The sequence below is a fragment of the Saccopteryx bilineata genome, chromosome 2, assembly GCF_036850765.1.
Source record: "Saccopteryx bilineata isolate mSacBil1 chromosome 2, mSacBil1_pri_phased_curated, whole genome shotgun sequence".
Taxonomy (NCBI): domain Eukaryota; kingdom Metazoa; phylum Chordata; class Mammalia; order Chiroptera; family Emballonuridae; genus Saccopteryx; species Saccopteryx bilineata.
In genome coordinates, this window is record NC_089491.1 from 378,610,061 (window position 1) to 378,631,125 (window position 21,065).

At 55.0% G+C, this 21,065-nt stretch overlaps 1 protein-coding gene across 1 annotated transcript in view; it reads left to right on the forward strand.

Annotated features, from left to right (window-relative positions):
* Nucleotides 1-437: 437 nt before the first annotated feature.
* Nucleotides 438-21,065, forward strand: part of ITGA3 (integrin subunit alpha 3) — a 29,671-nt gene continuing 9,043 nt past the window's right edge. The window contains exons 1-18 of the mRNA XM_066263925.1: nt 438-1,524; nt 8,745-8,872; nt 9,204-9,283; nt 11,421-11,670; nt 13,577-13,663; nt 14,015-14,222; nt 14,680-14,876; nt 16,507-16,595; nt 16,721-16,857; nt 17,021-17,107; nt 18,031-18,098; nt 18,174-18,310; nt 18,809-18,958; nt 19,053-19,150; nt 19,480-19,627; nt 19,867-19,935; nt 20,543-20,622; nt 20,735-20,812. Of these exons, the coding sequence (XP_066120022.1) occupies nt 1,319-1,524; nt 8,745-8,872; nt 9,204-9,283; nt 11,421-11,670; nt 13,577-13,663; nt 14,015-14,222; nt 14,680-14,876; nt 16,507-16,595; nt 16,721-16,857; nt 17,021-17,107; nt 18,031-18,098; nt 18,174-18,310; nt 18,809-18,958; nt 19,053-19,150; nt 19,480-19,627; nt 19,867-19,935; nt 20,543-20,622; nt 20,735-20,812 (2,297 nt within the window). The 5' untranslated portion in view covers nt 438-1,318. The remainder of the gene's footprint in view (nt 1,525-8,744; nt 8,873-9,203; nt 9,284-11,420; nt 11,671-13,576; nt 13,664-14,014; nt 14,223-14,679; nt 14,877-16,506; nt 16,596-16,720; nt 16,858-17,020; nt 17,108-18,030; nt 18,099-18,173; nt 18,311-18,808; nt 18,959-19,052; nt 19,151-19,479; nt 19,628-19,866; nt 19,936-20,542; nt 20,623-20,734; nt 20,813-21,065) is intronic.

Sequence of the window (21,065 nt, forward strand, 5' to 3'; positions counted from 1 at the left end):
TTTCAGTCGATTCTTTACGAATAACCTTTAGGCCCCGCCCACCTGACTTCAACTGGCACCACCCACTACACACCTGTGGGGGCTGGCATGTCTGCCCAGCTTCCAAACACTCAGTCTGAGCCTTGGTGGGAGAAGGGGGACTTTGGGATTCTGCTGGGCTAGTTCCTGGAGGCAGGGGTATGTGAGAAACGGGTGTAGTCTGGGTCCAGCGCCCTGGCCACGCAGTGCACTCTCCAGAGAAGGGACTCATTTCCACATCGATGGTCTTACAGGGGATACCAGAAAGCGCAGGCAGCCCTTTGGCGGAAACGCTGTCTTATTGTTAATTACTACGGAGGGTTGGTTATTCACTACTGCTAAATGGCTGTCTGGCTTTGCTGAAGGATCATTCCTAGCTGGGATCAGGGTGGGTGGGGGCGGGTGGGCAAAAGAAAAAAAAAAAATCTCGACGAGGACAGCGAAGGGGCTGCGTGCGAGGAAGAACGCCAGCCGCAGAGGCGAGTCGGGCATTCCAGCCAGCAGAGCGCGGAGTTCGGTTCGCCAGAGTTCTCCAACCCGGCCAGAGGTGGCCGCTCCCAGGAACGGCCTTTGCAACAGCAGTAACTGCCGCAGCAAACTGTCGGGACAAATCCCACCCCCGGCCCCGCCCGCTCAATCCATCTCGCTCAAAAGGCGACGCTTCTCCGGAGAAGCAAGGGGCGGGAGGGGAAATCCAAGCCTTTGGGGGCTCTCAACAGGTGTTTGGGGGAAAGGGCGGAGCCGCTCTGGGGAGGATGAGGAGGGAGGGGCGGTGCTGCCCCTTTAAGAGGCGGTGGCGGAGCTGGGACCTTTTCTCTTTCCCCGGAAGGAGAGCGGAGCCGCTGCTGGGCGCGCAAGGTGGGGAGGTGCGGAGCTGGGCGTCGGGAGGCGGGGCGCGCGCGGGGGCACCCTCCCTCCAGTCCTCCTTGAAGTCTACCGGTCTGCCTGCCCAGATCCGCCGCCGAGCTGGGATCGAAGGCTACCGTGCGGCGAAGGGGGCGCGGCCCAGACGAGCTGTGGGGCAGGGTGTCCGGAGCGGGGGCACAGTGACCCGACACAGGGCTGGCGGGGGAACGGACCTGCGGACCTCGGAGGAGAATCTGAGAGCGCAGACATTGAGCGGACGCGAAACCGACCAGGGCTGGGGCCCAGACACGGATCAGCGCTGCAGGGCTCCACGACGCGGCGGGCGGGCGGGTTTTCCAGGGGTGCGAGGAGCAGGTGAACAGGTCCTCACTCCCCGCTCCACGTCCTCACGCGCTCTCGGCCCAGCTCCGGCTCGGGCTCGCAGCCATCAGCCATGAGCCCCAGTCCCCGCCGCGCCACCCGCGCCCTGCGCCGGACGCTCTGCGCGCTCGCCTTGATGATCGCCGCTGGCGGTCGCGTCGCCTTCGCCTTCAACCTGGACACCAGATTCCTGGTAGTGAAGGAGGCCGGGAACCCGGGCAGTCTCTTCGGATACTCGGTCGCCCTCCATCGGCAGACGGAGCTGCAGCAGCGCTACCTGTGAGTGAGGCAGGCGGGGTGGGGTGGGAGAGAGACAGTGTGCGCGCGCGGGGTGCGGACTGGAGGTGAGTCGGAGTGAAGATTAAGGGGGCGGGGACCTGGGCAGCCCTCCTGCTGCCGAGGTTTGGCGGGAAATGGAGGGCTTAGGCGTGGGATTGGGGGGGGGGGCATTAATCATTGGCAAGTGCTGACCCAGCCAGAACCTGTCTAGACGCAGCCCCTCGGCCTTTTAAATTTCTATGGAGAGCGGCATTGATGTCCTGCTTTCCTGAGCCTCTTGCGGTCTGTGAATTGAGTACGTAGTATACTGTATGCCTCTTCTCTCCAAGGATGGGAGCTGGGGAAAACTGCAAGATAAACACCTAAATGCACATGCATTTGAGCCCTCTCTCCCTTTACACCTCGCATTTAGTCTGCTGCCACGCCAGCCGCACCCTCTGCAGAGCCAGACTGGAGGGGTTCTCAACCTCTTGGTGGTTGGAGGGTGAAGTGATGAGTCTGGGAGTTTGGAGCTGTCCAGGGGCTCCCCCTGATCCCTTGAGGGTGGAGGAGTAGAAGAGAGGAAGGGCTGTTCCAAACCCTGCTTGGTCTTCCGCACCCCCACCCACCCATAGTGACACTTCCCACCAGTCATCTTTCCTGCATTCCACAGATTCATGTTGAATCTTCAACCCTGAGTGTGTTTGTTTGGTTTGAAGAGGAAAATGGTGTTTTTCTCTTTCTTCTGTTCTCCTTCCCCAACAGCTGCAAGAAGAAGGGGAAGAGCTAGGCATAGGGGAGAGAGGGGAAGGAGAGTGCATCCCGCTGCCTGTGTACCCCCACCCCCGCCCCCAGCACTCTCACCACACACACTCATGCCCAGAGGGACACGTCCAGGTTTCAGATACTCCTCTGCCATCCACTCACAACTCATGAGGTCAGCAGTTCCGGAAGATAGCTGGGGGAGGGGAGACTGCCCCAGGAGGGAGGGTGGTTAGGACAGGTCAGGCAGGCCCTGTCACTTTGAGCTGGGTGACCTACCAGACATCTGCCCCTACCTGGTGTCTGACCCCGCTGAGCAAGAGGACATGGTCAGAAAAAGGGTGGGTTGAAACCTCTCCCAAGTCTGGCTGGGGCCCGCAGAAACTTGAGGAAGCTTGGAATGCCCAAAGTCCAAACTTGGCTCTGTGCTGCTGGCCCAGCCCCTGCCCGGTCTGCCTACCTGAACTTGACCTCAATTCTATCTAGCTTCTGCAGAGACTAGGGGCACCACACCCTTCCCAGCCCAGCCCCAGCCCCAGCAGCTGCAGTCTGGCCTTGGACAATCCTCCATCTTTTCTGTTTTAATGTTTTGGGGTTTTTTTAATTGATTTTAGAGAGAAAGGGGGAGAGAGAGAGGCAGGGACTTCAATCTGTTCCTGTGTATGCCTTGACCGGGAATTGAACCGGTAACCTCTGCTCTTCCGGACGATACTCTAACCAACCAAGCTATCCAGCCAGGGCAATCCTCCATCTTTTGGAGACTCTAAGTAATCATCAACACAAGTTTCTATATTGGTGCTCTTTCTGCCTCCATCCAGAAAAAGATTTTTCATGCTAAGGCAGCATAGTGTAAAGAAAAGATCAGAAAAGCAAGAGGAAATAAAGGAAAGTTGGAGTCAATAACGGATTCTGCAATACCACCACCTTCCTCTGCTAGGTGACCTTGAGCAAGATACTTTCCTTTTCCCAAAGAGGAGTTGTACCTGGATCCATATGCTCCTTCCTGACTCTGTTGCCCTATAAGAGGCAAGTTGTCATTGTGGAGAGAGAAGAAACCTCAGAGTTCCATTGCCAATTTCCTATCCTGGATCTGTCACTAATGCCTGAGCCCTCATTTCCTCACATGTCAGGGGAAGGGGGACAACACACCTTCTTCATGGGGTGATAGTGGGGCTTTGATGAGAGAATTGTGTAAAACGCTCTGCCTATGCCAGTGTGCCGCCAAGGCCTCTTGTACTGAAGCCAGGACCTGGATGCACCCTCAATGCCCATAAACCTCATCCAAGATGGCTGAGCAGAGTTCTGTTTTTCTTCCTGGGCAGCTAGAGATGGCATTCGGCCTAACAAGAGCCAAGAGATCCTAAAACTAATGAACCTCAGAGAGGCAGGTAGGTCTAGGTAGACTTCTGAGTCACTCTCGTGGGTATCCTCAGTCTTTTCCAGGGGTGGTTCTAGATCTTGGCTCATCTCCTCATCTCACTGAATCCTGCTGCTTGGCCCTTTGGGAGAGCCAACTGGCCAAGCTGGGCTTAGCTACCGCCAGCTGTGTAGCCAGATGTGAACAGCTGCTTGAATGCATAACTGAGGGAAACCAGCAACTGAAGTCGCAGTCTTATATTCCGTTAGCTTCAAAGTCCCTTTGGAAAAGGGGAGGATTCATGGTCCTGGACAAAGTCTTAACCTGGTGTTCATAGGTTTTCCAGAGGTGCAGGGACCTCTGAAAGTATACGTAGAAGCATGTGTGTTTGTGCATCGTTCTTGAGACAGGAGCAGAGGAGAACATAGCTTTCATCATATTCTCAAAGAAGGCCTTATTCCAGAAGTGGTTAAAAACCCAAGTGTAGAGGCTTTTTGTTCCCCATCCCTTTCATCTCTGGGCTGCGGTTCCTTGCCCACAATATCAGAGGCCCACCCCAACCTAGGTCCCAGTTTCTCAGCCTCTCTGGATGTGAGGGGTGAGGAACAGGGCAGAGGACCAAGGTGCCTTGGGCTTCTTGGTGAGATGTATGAGGAGCCCTGGGGAAGCAGAGGGACTCTTCCTCCTGGAGATGGCCCCTGAGGCCCCCACACCAGCACCTGCTTTAATTCCCTCCTGGGAATCCAGGTGTCCTGGTCTGGCCTGACCTTGTGGGCTATAGGAGATATCTCTAGGGCCCTCTCTGCCTTTCGCCCTTGCCTGGCAATGAGAGTTTCTGGGAACCCTGGGGTGGGGGTGTCTGGGACTCTTGGAAAATGAGGTCATACCCGAGGGAGGCAGGAACCAGGATTACCTGACGGGCTCTCTTAAAACATGTTTCCCTGGCAGAGCAGCCACCTGGCAGCTTCCAAAGCTCATGCCAAAGGACATGGGCAGAGCAGCTGCGGCTGCAGGCAGAAGGCCTGCATGCATAGTGTCCTTTTCCTCTGGCTCTCTCCAATCGCCAGTCCAGGCCGAGGAGCTTTAAATTGAGTGGGAAGCAGGGGAAGCCTATTCTTGTAGAAAAAGAAAGGGGCTTGGTCAGAGCTAAACAAAGGATGAAGAGGATGTCTGTTGCAGCAAGAGGAATTGAGGTTAGATGACATGAAGGACGCCCTAAGGGATCAAGTATGGAAAAAATACTAAGGAGCAAGGGAGAGGGAGAAGAAATGAGAAAAACAGCCTTGTTCTTTTTTCTTGGAGGTTTGGGCCAAGGTCTCTTTCTCCTGTCCTCTCTCATTCTATTGCTTCCTCCAGCTTGTTGCTCTGGTTCTAGGGCTGAATCACCAGAGGGGAGAGGGGGCTGGCTGGGCAGCATACAAAGTAGGGGGAGGGCAGAGAGGGCTGCCGTTTCAGCTACCATAGGAGCAGCCTCTGGGGAGATGCCTAATTCGGGCAGAAGGGTTGGCACGGAGCTGGGAGCCAGGCATCTGAGAACTGCCGCAACCCCACCCCCAGGCCCAGAGCTGGGGCAGCCCCCTCCCCAACCAGCTTCCCGACCTGCAGTGGAGGGGAACCCCCAAGAGTAGGGAAGGCATGGGGGTCTCTTGGCCTGAGTGTGGACCCCCTGGCCCTCTGCAGCCTCTTCCCACTGGAGCCACCCCAGCGCCCTCCTGAAGTGAGGAGTCTGGGAAGTGACTCACACGCTTTTTCTGTGAGCATCACCCCACACCAGTGCCCCTCGGGGGGGCCTTCTCTTGGGGGCAGGTCAGCCTGGTGCCCTGACACCCCGGGACCTCATGCCCCAGCCCCTCCCATACTACTACCTTCTACTTGGCTGTTCCATTAGCCTTGATCAGCCCAGGAGTGATGGGGCAGAGGAGAGGAAGTGCTTCTCCAGAACGTGGAGCTCAGGGGCTCCCCAGCATCCAGGAGATGTTTGGCTGAAGCCCATGGAGAAGGTGAAGAGGCAGCTGTTTGCAAGCCCTTAAGAGGTCATTTTACCCATCCCCCGACCTCGCAGAGGGGCTCCCTGCCCACCCACCCCACCCCAGCCTGACTCCAGGAGAGGTTGGTCTCATCTCCTTTCTTCCTTGCTTCAAGAGCTGGGCAAAACCTCTGATCTAGCCTCCTTTCTCTGGCTGCTGCTGGGAGGGTGGGCTTAGTGGTGGTGTAGAAGGGGTAGGCTTTGGATTCTCTGATCTGGACCAGATCCAAACAGCAGGCTGCAGAGTGCTCATTTGCATGTTAATTTGCATTGCATTTACCTATCACTAAGGTCTTTCCCACCGTCTGGGTTCTCTCACACCTGGCTGTGGCTGGAGGCAGCTGGACCTGCCCCTCTCCACACCTACTTCCCCCTTCTACTCGCAGTCCTCTGGCTGTAAACCCATTGGAACCCGGGCTGGGAGCCAGAGGGCCTTAAAGGGCCTCTGAGCAGGCCAAGTTAGAGCTAAAAATATTCCGGGGGGGGTGGTGGTGGTGGTGGAGGTGGGGGCTCCCTGTGGAATCTCTGGGGAGGGAGGGGCTTGGGGCTTGGGATGTGGGCCTGGCATTAGGGCACTGGCCCCGCCCCTCCGCCCATCAGTAGGCCAAGGCTGGTTCAGGGCAAGGGCGGTATAGATGGTTAGGGGATTTATTTCAACTCCAATGCCACTTGTGCCCAGCTCTGCCCGCTCAGTTCCCCAGGAGACGAAGAGGAGGGTCCCTCAGCCCACTGCTTCAGCCATATGGACAGGCGGCAGTGGGCACGGCACCACCTCCACTGTACTGCAACCTGGGCTCCCCTGTCCCCGCCCCCCCCCTCCCCCCCGGGCCTGGACCCACCTCTTTAAGGTCACTGTAGAAAGCCTCCAGCCTCCACTTCCAGCTAACTGTGAGCTCCCACCCTAACTGCCAGGGCCCCGCCCTCCTCAGCGTCTGTCTCCTCGCCTTAGGCATTGGAATTGCTACTAAGTTCCTCTGCTGCCTCTAAAGAACTGGGCTAGCCGGCTCTCCGCCCTCTGCTCCCGGCTCCCTAGTCTGGTGGGACAGAAATGTCTGGCCCTGGAGGAAGACCTGGGCTGTGTCTCAGGAATCAGGATGGCAGTGCTCACGTCAGCCATGGTTTCACAGTCAGAAAGTCCTTTCAAAGGAAGAGCTCGTTTGTCCCCCCAACAACCCTGGAGATTGAGGGGACAGCTGCTGTCCCCGTTTGACAGAGAAAGCGCTCAGCGCTCAGAGAGGGAAAGCAGACTGCCCCGGGAAGCAGAACAGACCTTGCAACCAGGCCCTATGCTCCCAGGAAGAAATGCTCCTTTGCCATGGCTTCCCTCTCTCACCTGCCAGGCTCCCCAGAAGTGGGTGTCCATGGGTGGCCAGGCAGCGACTCACCGGGCGCCCTGCCGAGCCTAGACAGAAGGTGACTAACTGGGCCTGGCTGCGTCCTGGCCCCCGGCCAGTCTTTCTGCCTCTCCAACACTTCCTCAGGCTGAGGGCTGAGCTGAGCTGTAAGGTGCAAGCAGAGGTCCCGCCCCTTCACAGCACCCCCAGGCAGTGCATTCCTGACACCCAGTGGGCAGAGGCGCCCAGGCCCTGGCATGCCCGGGCCCCGCCCTGCCCACTCCCTGCAACCGGCACTCACAGGACCCAGGTAGGAGCCAGAGGTGGGGTACAGCTCGCACCTCCAGGTCTGGCAGGAGGCCCAGAGGTGGCAGAGATGATGAGATGATGCTGGGAGAGCTAAAATGGTAGAGCTGGTTCTCAGACTGGGGTATACACTATTTGGGGTGCATGCTAAATATGTATCTTCCAGACCTCCACCCATGTTCCGTTCCTACGGCCTGTGATGGGCTGAGGAATTTGCTTCTTTAACACACATCCCAGGGATTTCTGATGCTGGTGGTCCACGGACTCTTGAGATATTGTTCCAAGGCTAATCCCTGCCTTTCTGTCCTCTAGCCACCTCTCTGGTATGGGATGGGTTGCCATAAGGATACCCTAGGAATCCTTGTAGGAACTTGTAGTCAAGGTCCCTAAAGATGGGGACAAAGTGATAGTCCTCAGTCAACTCCACTCTTCTGAGAACACTGCCCTCAGGCCACATTATCCAAAATGTCAGGTTCCAACTCCCACCCAACACCCATGTGCCTGTCTTAAGGTGGCAGTAAGGAGTGGCTATCACCTACATCACTTAGGGGTCTACGCCTCCTAGATCTAAGTCCTCAGACAGTTTAGAGTGGAAGGACGCATGTTCCTAACAACTGACCCTACCCCACCCCTCACACGTTCTCCCCTTGGGCCCCTGGAAGGTGGACCCTGAGCCAGTATTTCTCCAGTCTTGCTCTTTTTTTAATTAATTAATTAATTAATTTATTTTTAAGATTTTATTTCTTGATTTTGGAGAGAGGAGAGAGAGAAAGGGAGGTGGAAGGAGGAGCAGGAAGCATCAACTCATAGTTGCTTCTCGTATGTACCTTGACCGGGCAAGCCCAGGGTTTCAAACCGGCGACCTCAGTTTCAGGTTGATGCTTTATCCACTGTGTCACCACAGATCAGGCCAGTCTTGCTCTTTCATTCTGCCTTCACCTCAGACGCCAGAGCATTCCTTCCAAAACCCTTCCAAACCCTCCATGGCTCCCCCAAGCCCTTCCCCTGCCCTCCTCTCCCTCCTATGTTCCTGAGTTCCAGTCTTCTATCAGGCCCTGAAGGTCCCTTAGTCATGCTGCTGGTTCATGCTTCCTGGCCCTTGGCACACTTGCGCCTGGACTGCCCTTCCTCCCCTTCTCCTGGTGAACCCTGGGCACCATCCCCACACAGACGGGTCCCCTCTTCCCTAACCGCCCCTCATGCAGACGCTGGGCTGTCTTGCCCTCTGCTTTCCTCCCCTGAGGCACTGACTGAGGAGGTCTGCTTCCTTGCCTGCCTTCTCCAACATGCGTGCTCCTGCAGGGCAAGGGCCAGGATCCATTTATCTCCCGACCCCAGAGCCTGGCACACAGCTGGGCAGAGCAGATGCTCAGTAAGCACATGTAAAATAAATAGCAAGTTGTTAGAACTGGGCTTTGGGGAGTCTGAGCCCAACCCCTTACCTCTTTGCCCTCAGGCTCCTGGTTGGTGCCCCCCGGGACCTCGCTGTGCCTGATGGCTACACCAACCGTACTGGTGCTGTGTACCTTTGCCCACTCACCGACCGAAAGAATGACTGCGAGAGGATGGACATCACGGAAAAGAGTGAGGGGCCAGGGCTGGGGGCAGGGCTGGGCCAGGAGCCTGGGGGGAGGGGTGGGCAGCAGAGCAGAGAGAGGAGTGACCTGGAGGAGATGGAAGGCTCACCTGGGCAGTTTCTAGTCACTTGTTCAGCTGGGAAGAGGGAGTCCTGGAGGACAGTGGGGCCATCTGGGATGTGTGGAGCTCAGACTGTGAGGGCTGGAGAAGGGGAAGAGGGATGGCTCTACTGTGAGCGGAAGATCCAAGAGGGACCACTTGCCTTCTGGAGACTCCAGGCACTGGGAGAATGGGCTGTCCTGGTTCATGATCCTCCCCCCCACCCCCATGCCCATAGGTGACCCTGGCCATCACATAATTGAAGACATGTGGCTCGGGGTGACGGTAGCCAGCCAAGGCCCTGCAGGCAGAGTCCTGGTAAGTGGGCACTCCAGTTGGCTCTTTCCCTGCCCTACACCCCCCCCCACACACACACACTTCATTCAGCTCATCAGCTCCCAGAACGTGGAGAGAAAAACAGGACAGAGCCGATCCTTGCATGAGCTGGGGTTTTGCAAATATCCAGTTCTGTGGCTATCAGTGTCCCTCAATCCTGCATTTATCGGGGGATGGGGTCTGGCACTCTCCCAAGACCCGGCATGGCCTGGTCCTGCCTGAATCACACTTCCTCCCTGCCCCACCCCTGCCACCCTCTGGGTTGCTCACCCTTCACGGGAGAAGGGCCAGAGAAAAAACCAGACAAGGCCTCGGGCGGCAGTGGCGTGGCCTGATCTCTCTCCTTCCTGGGAGGCTGGCTCCCCGGCAGAGAGGCGGGACCTGCTGACCCCAGCTCGCTTGGATTGGGTTTGAGGGCCACTCCCTGTGGTCAGTTGTCACCTCCAGCTCACATGTCACCTCCCATTCAATGCTGGCCCCTGGGGGGAATCTCAACTTTTGAATCCCAGATAGACAATTTAAAAAAATGGATGTAAAATTTTCATACAGCAAAATGTACAGATTTAAAATTTCAGTGGGTTTTAAAAATTATACACCTATGTAACCAACATCTATTAGAGAAATGGCATATTTACATCGCTCTAGACAGTGTGCCCCTTTCATCAGTTATCGTCCATAGCCGTCCCTGTCACGTTTGAACACTGTTTTTATGTTTGTTGGTTTTTTGGGTTTTTTGTGTGTTTGTTTGTTTTTATTCAGTGAGAGGAGGGGAGGCAGAGACAGACTATCACATATGCCCTGACCGGGGTCTACCTGGCAAGCCCAGTAGGGGGCGATACTCTGCCCATTTGAGGTGTTGCTCTGTTGCTCAGCAACTGAGCTCTTCTTAGCACCTCAGGTGGAGGCCGTGGAGCCATCCTTAATACTCAGGGCCAACTCAGTCCAATTGAGCCATGGCTGCAGGAGGGGAGGAGAAGAGGGGGGGAGGGGTGGAAAAGCAGCTGGGTGCTTCTCCTGTGTGCCCTGAACAGGAATCAAACCTGGGACCTCCACGCACCTGGCTGACACTCTATGCCAACCGGCCAGGGCCTGAACACTGTTATAAGCTCCAGTTTGCAGCAGTTCACTCAAACACCGTTTCTAGGCTGCTATTATGGTGGTGTGAGTCTAGGACCCTTTAAGGTAATTCTAGATCCTGGGTCCTTCAGCCTTGTCTGCTCACCCCTCTGTTCCTTCAACAAGTGTTTAGTGAGCACCTCCTATGTGCCACGCCCTGTGCCCGCACTAGAAACTTAGTGGAGACAGGTCAGCCTCGGCCGGTGGGAGTGAAGCTCGCAGATGGAAGGGACACAGAAAGCAAGCCCACAAGAACTAAGCCTGCTTCTGGACTTTTGCTTGGCCTCTGGCTGTCTTAGTAGCACTCTATTCTGATTGATTTGCCCCATAACTACAATTTACCGGGCACTTCCAGCTACGAGAGAGGCAGCGCAGCCTAGTACTTATCAGCTTAGACTTCAGAGCCAGACAGCCTTGGTTTGAATACTCTGCCTCCCTCTAGATTGAGATCTTAGGCAGACACTTTTTCCCTGTGCCTCAGTTTCCCTATCTGAAGTGGAGAAACTGTCCCTACTCCATAGTGTTGTTAGGAGGCTTAAAAGGGTTAATATGTGAAAAGTTTAGAATTGCCTGGAATATATGTAGTAAGCACTTGATTTTAGATATTATTATTGTTGTTGTTATTAATGGTCCTTTCATTAAGAGATCGGGGTCATTTGGGGACAACAGAGAAGCAAGTTCCTTAATCTGCTTGATATCTGCTCTTTAATGACCCGAGAGCCTGAAGCCACATTCCCTCATCCTTTCCCTTTCTTTTTTTGCCAAGATCTCGTCTCAACTCCAGTACCTTCTGGCCTTCCAAAATATGTTTCCAATCTTCAGAGCAGATTTCTGAAATCTGAAAAGGAGAGGCAGGTCCAGGCCTCACTGTGGGAAGAAAGAAAGGCTAGGAAGCCCCTTTCAACTCCTCCCCTGCACAGCCAGAGGTGCCCAGGGCCAAGGAGACCGCTGGCCCTGGGCCCCTGCTGCAGGCTCAGGCTGTGTGTTGGGGTGGGGTCCCCAGGTCTGTGCCCACCGCTACACCCAGGTGCTATGGTCGGGGTCGGAGGACCAGCGTCGCATGGTGGGCAAGTGCTATGTGCGGGGCAACAACCTAGAGCTGGACCCAACTGATGACTGGCAGACCTACCACAACGAGATGTGCAACAGCAACACTGACTACCTGGAGACAGGCATGTGCCAGCTGGGCACCAGTGGCGGCTTCACCCAGAACACTGTGTACTTTGGGGCGCCTGGTGCTTACAACTGGAAAGGTGAGGAGCACAGGGGAGGGGGTGGAGCAGAGACCACCCACCGGAGTTAGCCCCTGGGACAGCTGGCAGAGACTCCACACCGGAGGGCAGAAGGGACAGGACCCCTTTGCCAATATCAGCAACCACCGTGACCTCTACCATTTCAAAGCATTGACACATATTATCTGAATTAATCTTAAAATACTCTGTGAGATAGGTATTATTATACCCATTTTACAGAAAATTGAGCCTCAAAGAAGTGAAAAGTAAATTGCTCAAGCCAACAGTTAAGTTCTAGAACCTGAATTAGAACGCATGTCCATCTGACTCCAGTTTAAGCATTTAAAAACTGATTTAAACAGTAAAACGTGCTCCTGGTACTCAACGGTACAGTAGGGTTTGATGAAATGAAAGGCGGAAGTGCCCTGCTCCCTTCCCTGCCGTCTCCCACGCACCTCCCGCCGATTTCCCAGTGCACTCTATCTTGTGGTCCTCCCGATTTAGTTTAGAATACATAGGTGCCTTTAAAACACACACAAACAGGACCACACCGAATATGCTGTTCTGCTACTTTCTCTTTTCACTTTTCAATAAACTGTGGGCATTTTTCCTGTCCACACATATCGGGCAACCCTTTGGGGGCTGCAGAATATTTCCTTGTACCAAGACCCATGCTTGTAACTGCCACAGCACACAGGCCTGCCGGCCCACACCCCTCCATCTCTGCCTTTCTCCACCACGCAGGTTGTAGCACAACAGCCCCTCTCCCTTGATTGTTCCCTATTATTACAATATCAATAGGCAGGGAGAGCCAAGAACCTTGTCCTTTTGATCCAGATGGGGTTGTTGTCACAGCTCCAGGCTCACCCGAGGCTGAGGCCTCTGCTTGCCCCTGGGATTCTGGGGGTCCTCTCTCCCTGCCCCCCCTGCCTATAGGACCCTGGCAGAGTGGCAGGTACTCCCCAACATCAACCCTGGGGAGCAGGGCCAGGTGTGCAGCCCCAGTTTGGGGACAGGACCCGGAGGAGATAATACCCTGAAGTGTCTAGAGCAGGGGAAGTGTTACATAGTATCTGGGAGCCTGGATGACCAGATTCCAGCTACTTCTCTACAATTACCACCCCAGCTCCGAGCTTTGCTATTCTCTTCTGCAAAACGGGGTCATCATTTTACCTTACAGAATTGTTAAAATAAAGAGGAAGTGATTTACACATGGCAAAGTGCTCACAAATACAGTGTGTCCATAAAGTCATGGTGCACTTTTGACCGGTCACAGGAAAGCAACAAAAGATGATAGAAATGTGAAATTCTGCACCAAATAAAAGGAAAACCTTCCAGTTTCTGTAGGATGCTGTGGCAGCATGTGCACATGTGCAGATGATGACTTAACATCATGTATACAGCAGAGCAGCCCACGGCCATGCCAGTCTAAATGTGGACGGTACAGAGGAAAGTTCAGTGTGTTCGGTGGCTTGCTAAATTTGAATCTGTGACCAAAGTGCAACGTGAATATCAACATGATTATAACGAAGTGCCACCACATAGGAATAACATTACTCGGTGGGATAAGCAGTTGAAGGAAACTGGCAGTTTGGTGGAGAAACCCCGTTCTGGTAGGCCATCAGTCAGTGATGAGTCTGTAGAGGCTATACGGGATAGCTACCTAAGGAGCCCTAAAAAATCTGTGCATGAGCCCACATCGAACTGCACTGAATAGGTATGAAACTGGGAGAGTTTTCCTTTTATTTGGTGCAGATTTCACATTTCTATCGTCTTTTGTTGCTTTCCTGTGACCGGTCAAAAGTGCACCATGACTTTACGGGCACACTGTATTTAAAAAGGTTATTATTATCCTCCTGGGGGGGGCTGGACATGGTGGAGAAAAGAGGTGCTGACTTATACTCCCTCTCTCCAAATTCTTGTGAAGGAAACAGCTACATGATTCAGCGGAAGGACTGGGATTTATCGGAATATAGTTACAAGGACCCGGAGGACCAAGGAAACTTCTATATTGGTGAGGCCAGTTGTGGTGGCCCACGGGGTGAAAGAGGAGGGAGGGGCTTAGGACCTGGGATGCTGGCCCTCTCACCTTCAGTGCCTGGTGGAAGAGCGAGGCCAGGGTGCAGGTGCAACTAGTGGCATTTAGTTCAACTAGCACTTAGCACCACAAATCAAAGTCCCTACCCTCGTGGGTCTCAGTCCAGTGTGCAGACAGAACTGGGGTTGGCATCCAGAAGCCACTTTCTTGCCCAACTTAGAATAGAGAAATAGAACACAATAGGGGGGGTGGCCTCAGGTGTGGCTCTAGAGTAGAAGGAGACAAAGTTTACTGGGGCCCTGATTGACCACCTTCCCCCCTTCACAGGGTACACGGTACAGGTGGGCAGTGCCATCCTGCACCCCATAGACATCACCATCGTGACAGGTGCCCCACGGCACCAACATGTGGGCGCTGTCTTCTTGCTGAGCCAGGAGGTAGGCGGAGATCTGCGGAGGAAGCAGGTGCTGGAGGGCACACAAGTGGGCGCCTATTTTGGCAGCGCCATTGCCCTGGCAGACCTGAACAATGATGGGTGAGAATCCAGGGGCAACCTCTGGGGCCAGGGAGAATGGTGAGGGGGGCAGGCTTGCCAAGGCAGAGAAATGGAGGCTTGCATTTGTGAGCTTGTTTGCATGCTAGTGCAGATTTGCAAATCAATTGTGCCTGCTGATTCTCAAACAGACTTTTCTGGGATTCTGGGTATTTGCATGTCAATTGCATGACACCTGCATCTCCTCATCTATGCCTGTCATTTCTATGACTAGTGGAGGTGGGCTGTTTGGGTGTGATCTATGCCTGTATGGCTCTCCATGTGTTTTCTATTAGATGGGTCATGTTGGCATTTCCCAGGCTTTCCCACAACCTATAGCCAGAGGTGCCATTTGAACAGTCATGTGCCCTGGCACAATTGTGGCTGCTAAACAAGACTTAGGCTGCATTTTGGGGGCTGACCTCACACCCCCATTTCTCCCTCCTTCTTCCCTGTGCAGGTGGCAGGACCTCCTGGTGGGTGCCCCCTATTACTTTGAGCGGAAAGAGGAGGTAGGGGGTGCCATCTATGTCTTCATGAACCAGGCAGGCACCTCCTTCCCTGCCCACCCCTCCCTCTCTCTTCATGGGCCCAGTCGCTCTGCCTTCGGCTTCTCTGTGGCCAGCATTGGTGACATCAACCAGGATGGATTCCAGGGTATGAGCCAGCACTCCCGCTCCAGCACCCCCGCTGACTGGGTGCCAGCTGCATACCAGGCTTGATGGGGCCCGAAGAGGACGGGGCCCAGGCCTGGGGAGCTCACAGTGGCACTAGAGAGGGGCCGTGCGAGGGAGCCACCCTACGCACGGAGCGAACGTGCTGCTGGGCAGCGAAGGCTGGGCTGAGTGTGCACCACGGAGAGGAGCAGAGGGGGTGCCGTATGAGGGTGGGGTACTTGCCCGGTGTGCCCAGATCAAGCAGGTGTGGGTTGTTCACTTCAGAGATGAGGCTAAAGAAGTAGCGTGGGAGTGGGGTGGATGTCTTTGAAAGCCAGGCAGGGAAACTGGGGCTTAAGAGTTGGATAATGGCAGAGAAGTGTCCAGAGAAGGTTTGGGGGCTGGGATATGATATGATTGCTTGGTGCCTTGGTACCTTGTAAGATCATTCCGGAAGGAGGTGTGGGATGAATGCAGGGAGCAAGGCTGGGGTGTTAAAATCAAGAATGTTGAGTATCAGGTGGGGGATGCTAAGAGCTGGGACAAGATGGGACCCCTCTATATAGAGGATGTCACCAGGACTCTGCAGCACTCAGGGACCCATCAGACCTGGGTGGCAGGGAGAGGGACAGACCAAGGGGTTGAACCTGGTTGCCATGGGAGCACCTGGCTTATCTGGAAGTCACTTCTCTGGCATCCTCAATTGCCCAGCATGTAGCTGAAAACCAAAAGGAAGGCAAAGGAGCCTCTAAAGAGTCAGATTAGGACAGAGAGTTCAGTTAACGAAGCCCAAAGCACTTACTGACACAGGAGTCCTCCAGTTTCCACTTAGGACCTACTTATTCTTCCTTTACATACTTTTCTAACAAGCTTGGCATTCTGTTTACTTCGGCCTTATCAGCAAGCTAAGAGCTGAGTACAGTTTAAGAAGCTAAAACATTTTGGGTTTATGTGTGGAAATAATGGTTGGACTTTTATAAGTCTGGATATTTTTAAACAAGTAAAGTTCACTATAGTGCTGTGATTAAAATCCCAGCCCCCCATGTTAGATAGACATGGGCTCCAATATCCTTTTTTCTACTTATTAGCTGTGTGACTTTGGGTTTTCTGAGTCTATTTCTTCATCTATAAAATGGGGACAGTTGTACCTACAGCCAGCACTCTTGTGAGGATTAAATGAGATGGGTGCTTGATAACTACCTGGCAAAGTCACTACCAATGGGGAACACTTGCTTTTGTGACCTTGTTGGTACATGACATTAGAAGAATCAGGTGTCTGGAGGGGAGGTTGATGAGGGAGATGGAAGGCACTGTAATAAGCGAAAATGAACCCCAGCCAGTGGTCAGGAATCCGGAGGGCAGGCCTGCCTGAGACATGAACTTGCTGTGTGACTTTGGGTAAGTCACTTCCCTCTCTTGCACCGACTTTCCCACATATAAAAGGAGGCAGTTGGGTGCCGATGGTCCCAGTTTTAATCCTGAGCCACAGAGCTCTGCTCTCTCTCATGGTCTGAGTACTGCCAGGCAGGGTGAGGTCAAGGCCATGCTGGGCTCTGTGGCTGGAGCACAGGGTTGGGGAGACACGGGGCCCACAGTCCCCAGGGTGCCTCCATGCCGCCTCTCTTCCCCAGACATCGCTGTGGGAGCTCCGTTTGAGGGCTTGGGCACAGTGTACATCTATCACAGCAGCTCCCGGGGTCTCCTGCGACAGCCCCAGCAGGTATGAATGGACAGCGCTGGGGGCCTTCCCTCCTGGGGCTCACCCGCCCTTTCCTTAGTCCTCCTGGGCCCCGCCCCCCAGAGCCCACCCTAGAGCCTGTCTTCAGTGCTTCTCCCTGCCCCCAGGTAATCCACGGAGAGAAGCTAGGACTACCTGGCTTGGCCACCTTTGGCTACTCCCTGAGTGGAAAGATGGACGTGGATGAGAACTTCTATCCAGACCTGCTGGTGGGGAGCCTGTCGGACCGCATCGTGCTGCTGCGGTGAGCCAAGGCGACGGTGAATAGGGGCATCTCTCCTCCAACCCTGTCTACATGGAGCCCCAACTCTGTCCACCTCCATCACCAGGTCCATGCAAGCTTGAGCCCAGCCTGGCCTGGCCTGGGGCAGACACCAGATGCTGATATCTGTGTGTTTTCCATGCAGGGCCAGGCCTGTCATCAACATCCTCCACAGGACACTGGTGGCCAAGCCATCTGTGCTGGACCCCGCGGTCTGCACAGCCACCTCCTGGTAAGGCTCTCAGTCCTTGCTTTGCCCACCCATTCCTCCTTATGTACAGGCAAGCCAGGAGGGGCCCCAGCTCCTAAACCTCCCCCTGGCAACTCCTGATATCCCATCATTAGAAGGTTGATTCTTGGGGTAAGCATTGCCCAGTCTACCTGACCCTATTAAAAAGCAAAATTCCTTGCAGGAGGTAATGGATGAATGTGGGGGGGGGGGCAATAGGGCACCGTGGTTAGGCTCTGGACTGCCTGCTTCAAATTCCAGCTCTGCCCACTGCAGTGGTATGGTGGGCTCTGGGGAGTGAGATCCCAGGGAAGGAGGGACAATGGGGACTTTTAGTTGGATGGATGTGAGGAAGAAGAGAGCCACCTTGAACAAATTATTAATCTTTCTTAGTCTCAGATTCCTTGCCTATGAAACAGTTAATAATAAGTAATTCGCAGGATTGTTGTGATAATTAAATGAGATAATATACAGAAAGCACTTAGCATGGCACCCGGTACATACACCCTAAGTGCTCAAAATATGTTGGTTGCTAAGATGCTGACCTTGGTGGTGATGACCCCCAGGTCTTTGGTGAATGAGGATATGGGATCAGAAGGCAGAGGGAGACAAAGCAGGGGGCGGGGTGGGTGGGAGATCTGGACAGGGGATCCTGCACGAGACTGGCTGGGCCACAACTTCAGGCAACTCCTTCCGCTTTCAGTGCCTCAGTTTCCCCATTGGCCTCTACCCCTGTTTTCTGTGGAGTGGGGAAGGAAGGAGCCAGGGACACTCCAGACCAGCTCTGTGGACTCCCCAGTCTTGCCCCTGCCTTTCCCTCTGAAGGACACTGCTTCCCCTTGCCCAGTAAAGGGAATAACAGCTAGGGCCGTGGATCTGGGTCCCACCACGATCAGGCCCTCTGTACGTCTCCCACCCCCCAACAGTGTGCAGGTGGAGCTGTGCTTTGCTTACAACCAGAGTGCCGGGAACCCCAACTACAGGCAAACTATCAGTGAGTGCCGGGGTGTAGGGTGGGGGGGGCATGCTCGCCTGGTCACCTGCTGACCACCCCGTCCTCCACCTGCAGCCCTGGCCTACACGCTGGAGGCCGACCGAGACCGCCGCCCGCCCCGGCTTCGCTTTGCACAGAGCCAGTCCGCTGTTTTCCACGGCTTCTTCTCCATGCCCAAGATGCGCTGCCAGAAGCTGGAGCTGCTCCTGATGGTGAGGGAGGCACCAGGGGAGGGCCATGGGCTCCATGTCCCTCCAAGAGGTCAAGGGTGAGGGACAGGGTCTCTCCAGAGACAGAGGTCGGGGACGGTGCCCAGGAGGCCATGGTCATTAGGGTGCACAGAGCAGAGCCCCCAGCATGTGGTAGAGAGACAGAAATCCTCGGAGTGGGGATGGGATCAAAGGGGTCTATGAGTCGGAGGCAAGCTCGGACACTCTAGGACATCAGGGCGGAAAGGGACAGCTCAACCTGGGGGTCCCCGGATGAAGAGATCTCTCTGGGCAGGAGGAGCTCCATCTCCTCACTTGTGAATCAAGGTGGTAGGAAGGGAGTCAACTTGGTTATAGGACAAGAGGAGGTTCAGCCTTACTGGGAGGGGGCTTTCAAGGAGGAGGGGGCCTAAGTTCATCCCTGGGGGCCCAGAGTGTGTGAGGATTCAACTCAGTAGGGAGGGCAGTGCAGAGCGGGGCTCAGCTCGCCTTCTTTCCCAGGATAACATCCGCGACAAACTCCGTCCCATTGTCATCTCCATGAACTACTCCTTACCTCTGCATTTGCCGGAGCGCCCCCGGCTGGGGCTGCGGTCTCTGGACGCCTACCCGGTCCTCAACCAGGCACAGGCTCTGGAGAACCACACGGAGGTGGGTGAGCCCGGGCCCGCAGGGTGGGACCAAGAGGGCTGCGGGAGGAGGAGGTTGTGGGTGGTGCGCTCCTCACACCTCTGGCTACCCCCAGGTCCAGTTCCAGAAGGAGTGCGGGCCGGACAACAAGTGCGACAGCAACTTGCAGATGCAGGCAGCCTTCGTGTCGGAGCTGGGGCAGCGGATGAGCAGGTGCACTCCGGGCCGCGCCGATTGGCCAAGGGTGGGGCGGCCTTCATTGGCTAACGGGAACTGAGGGGCGGAGACCTGAGGGGTGGGGCCTCAGAGAGAAGGGAGTCTGAGAGGTTGGACTTGAATTGCGCAGGCAGGATGCGTAAGGCTGACCTTCACTGGCTAAAAAAGGGGCTCTTTTCCACCAGGTGAGACTAGAGGGCGAGCCTGGCTGTCCCTAGAAGGAAGGGGCTTTCTTGACCTAGCAGACACGAGGGGCAGATCCTGGTTGATCGGGGGCGGGTCCAGGGTGGGGCTTTGGGCTCAGTCCGAGGCTCCTCCCTTTTCAGGCTCCAGTATAGTAAAGACATCCGGAAACTATTCCTGAGCATCAATGTGACCAACAGCCCAAGCAGGGAGCGGGCTGGGGAAGACGCCCACGAGGCGCTGCTCACCCTGGCAGTGCCTCCCGCCTTGCTACTGTCTTCAGTGCGCCCTGTGAGTACCCAACCCCGGCACTCCCACGTATTTGTATCCTTATATGCATGTCATATACATGTGTTGTTATTTGTCACGTGTCCTCTTCTGTGGGCTAGGCCTCCTCAGGTGCCTCCAGCATCTCTGTTGCTAGGGGAACCCTGTTCTCAAGCCTCTAGGGCTTCAGATCCTGTGCCACCGGGAAGGGGCGGGACAAGCCCTACTCTGACCACCCAGACTTGATCATCTTCTTTCCTCAGCCTGGAGCCTGCCAGGCCAATGAGACCATCCTTTGCGAGCTGGGGAACCCCTTCAAACGGAACCAGAGGGTAAGCCCTGGCCACACCTTCCCAGACTACTCCTTATTCTTCTCGCTTCTTCCTGCCTGCTTCCTAGCCTTCCTGGAAGCAAGGAGCCAGAGTGGGGAGGAGGAGACAAAGGAAGGGGTGAGGAGAGATCCAGAAACTGAGAAAAATGGAGCCACTAGGGAGCTCTGCACAAAGTGAGAGGAGGTGGAGGTAGAGGTGAGGAAACCAATTTTGCTGAGCATCTACTATGTGCCAGGCATCAAGCCCAACACTTTGCTTGTTTTATATGATATAATCCTCACAGCTTTCTGCGGTGGTAGATGCTGTGTTACAGAAAGGAAACACAGGCCTTAGAAAGTTTTAGTAACTTGCTTCAGATTGTGCAGCTTGAAAGTGGCAGAGATGTCATTGACAAAGAAGAGGAAAGGGGAAACGAAGATGAGATGGGGAAGGCAAAAGAGGGGGGACTGGTGAGGAGGTGGCGACCCCTCACCCAGATAGAGGGAAGAGGGGTCCAGAGAACCAACTCTCTAGCATAGTATTCAGCCCTTCTTCCCCCGCCCCCACCATGGCATCACCCCTGCCTGGCCCCAAACGCCTCTCTCTGCATCCCTGGCCCTCATGGCAGATGGAGTTGCTCATCGCCTTTGAGGTCACTGGGGTGACCCTGAACACAAGGGAACTCCAGTCGCAGCTGCAGCTCTCCACGTAAGTGATCTCGCAAAGCCAGTCTGTGTTGGGGCGAGGTGTCCTGGGGCCTCCCCCTGCCCCAGCCTCAGCTGACACATCTCTTTACCTCCTCCCTCCACTGCTTTCCCAGGTCAAGTCACCAGGACAACCTGTGGCCCATGACCCTGACTCTGCTGGTGGATTACACACTGCAGGCCTCGCTCAGCATGTGGGTACCCCCCCCCCCAGTCTGCTGTTTCTGAGCTAGGGCCTCCCTATCCTCAAGTTGTTTCCCCAGGTTTCCTGACACTTACCTCTTGGCCTGATATCCTTAGGCCTCCACTTCCCTTAATAGCAGCAGTTGTTAACCCTACTTTGCAGATGAGGAAACTAAGGCTCAAAAAAGATAAATAAGTTGCTTGAGGCCACACAGCTATGGCAGGGCTGGAGTTCACCCCGGGTCTGCCTGGTGTCAGAGGTAG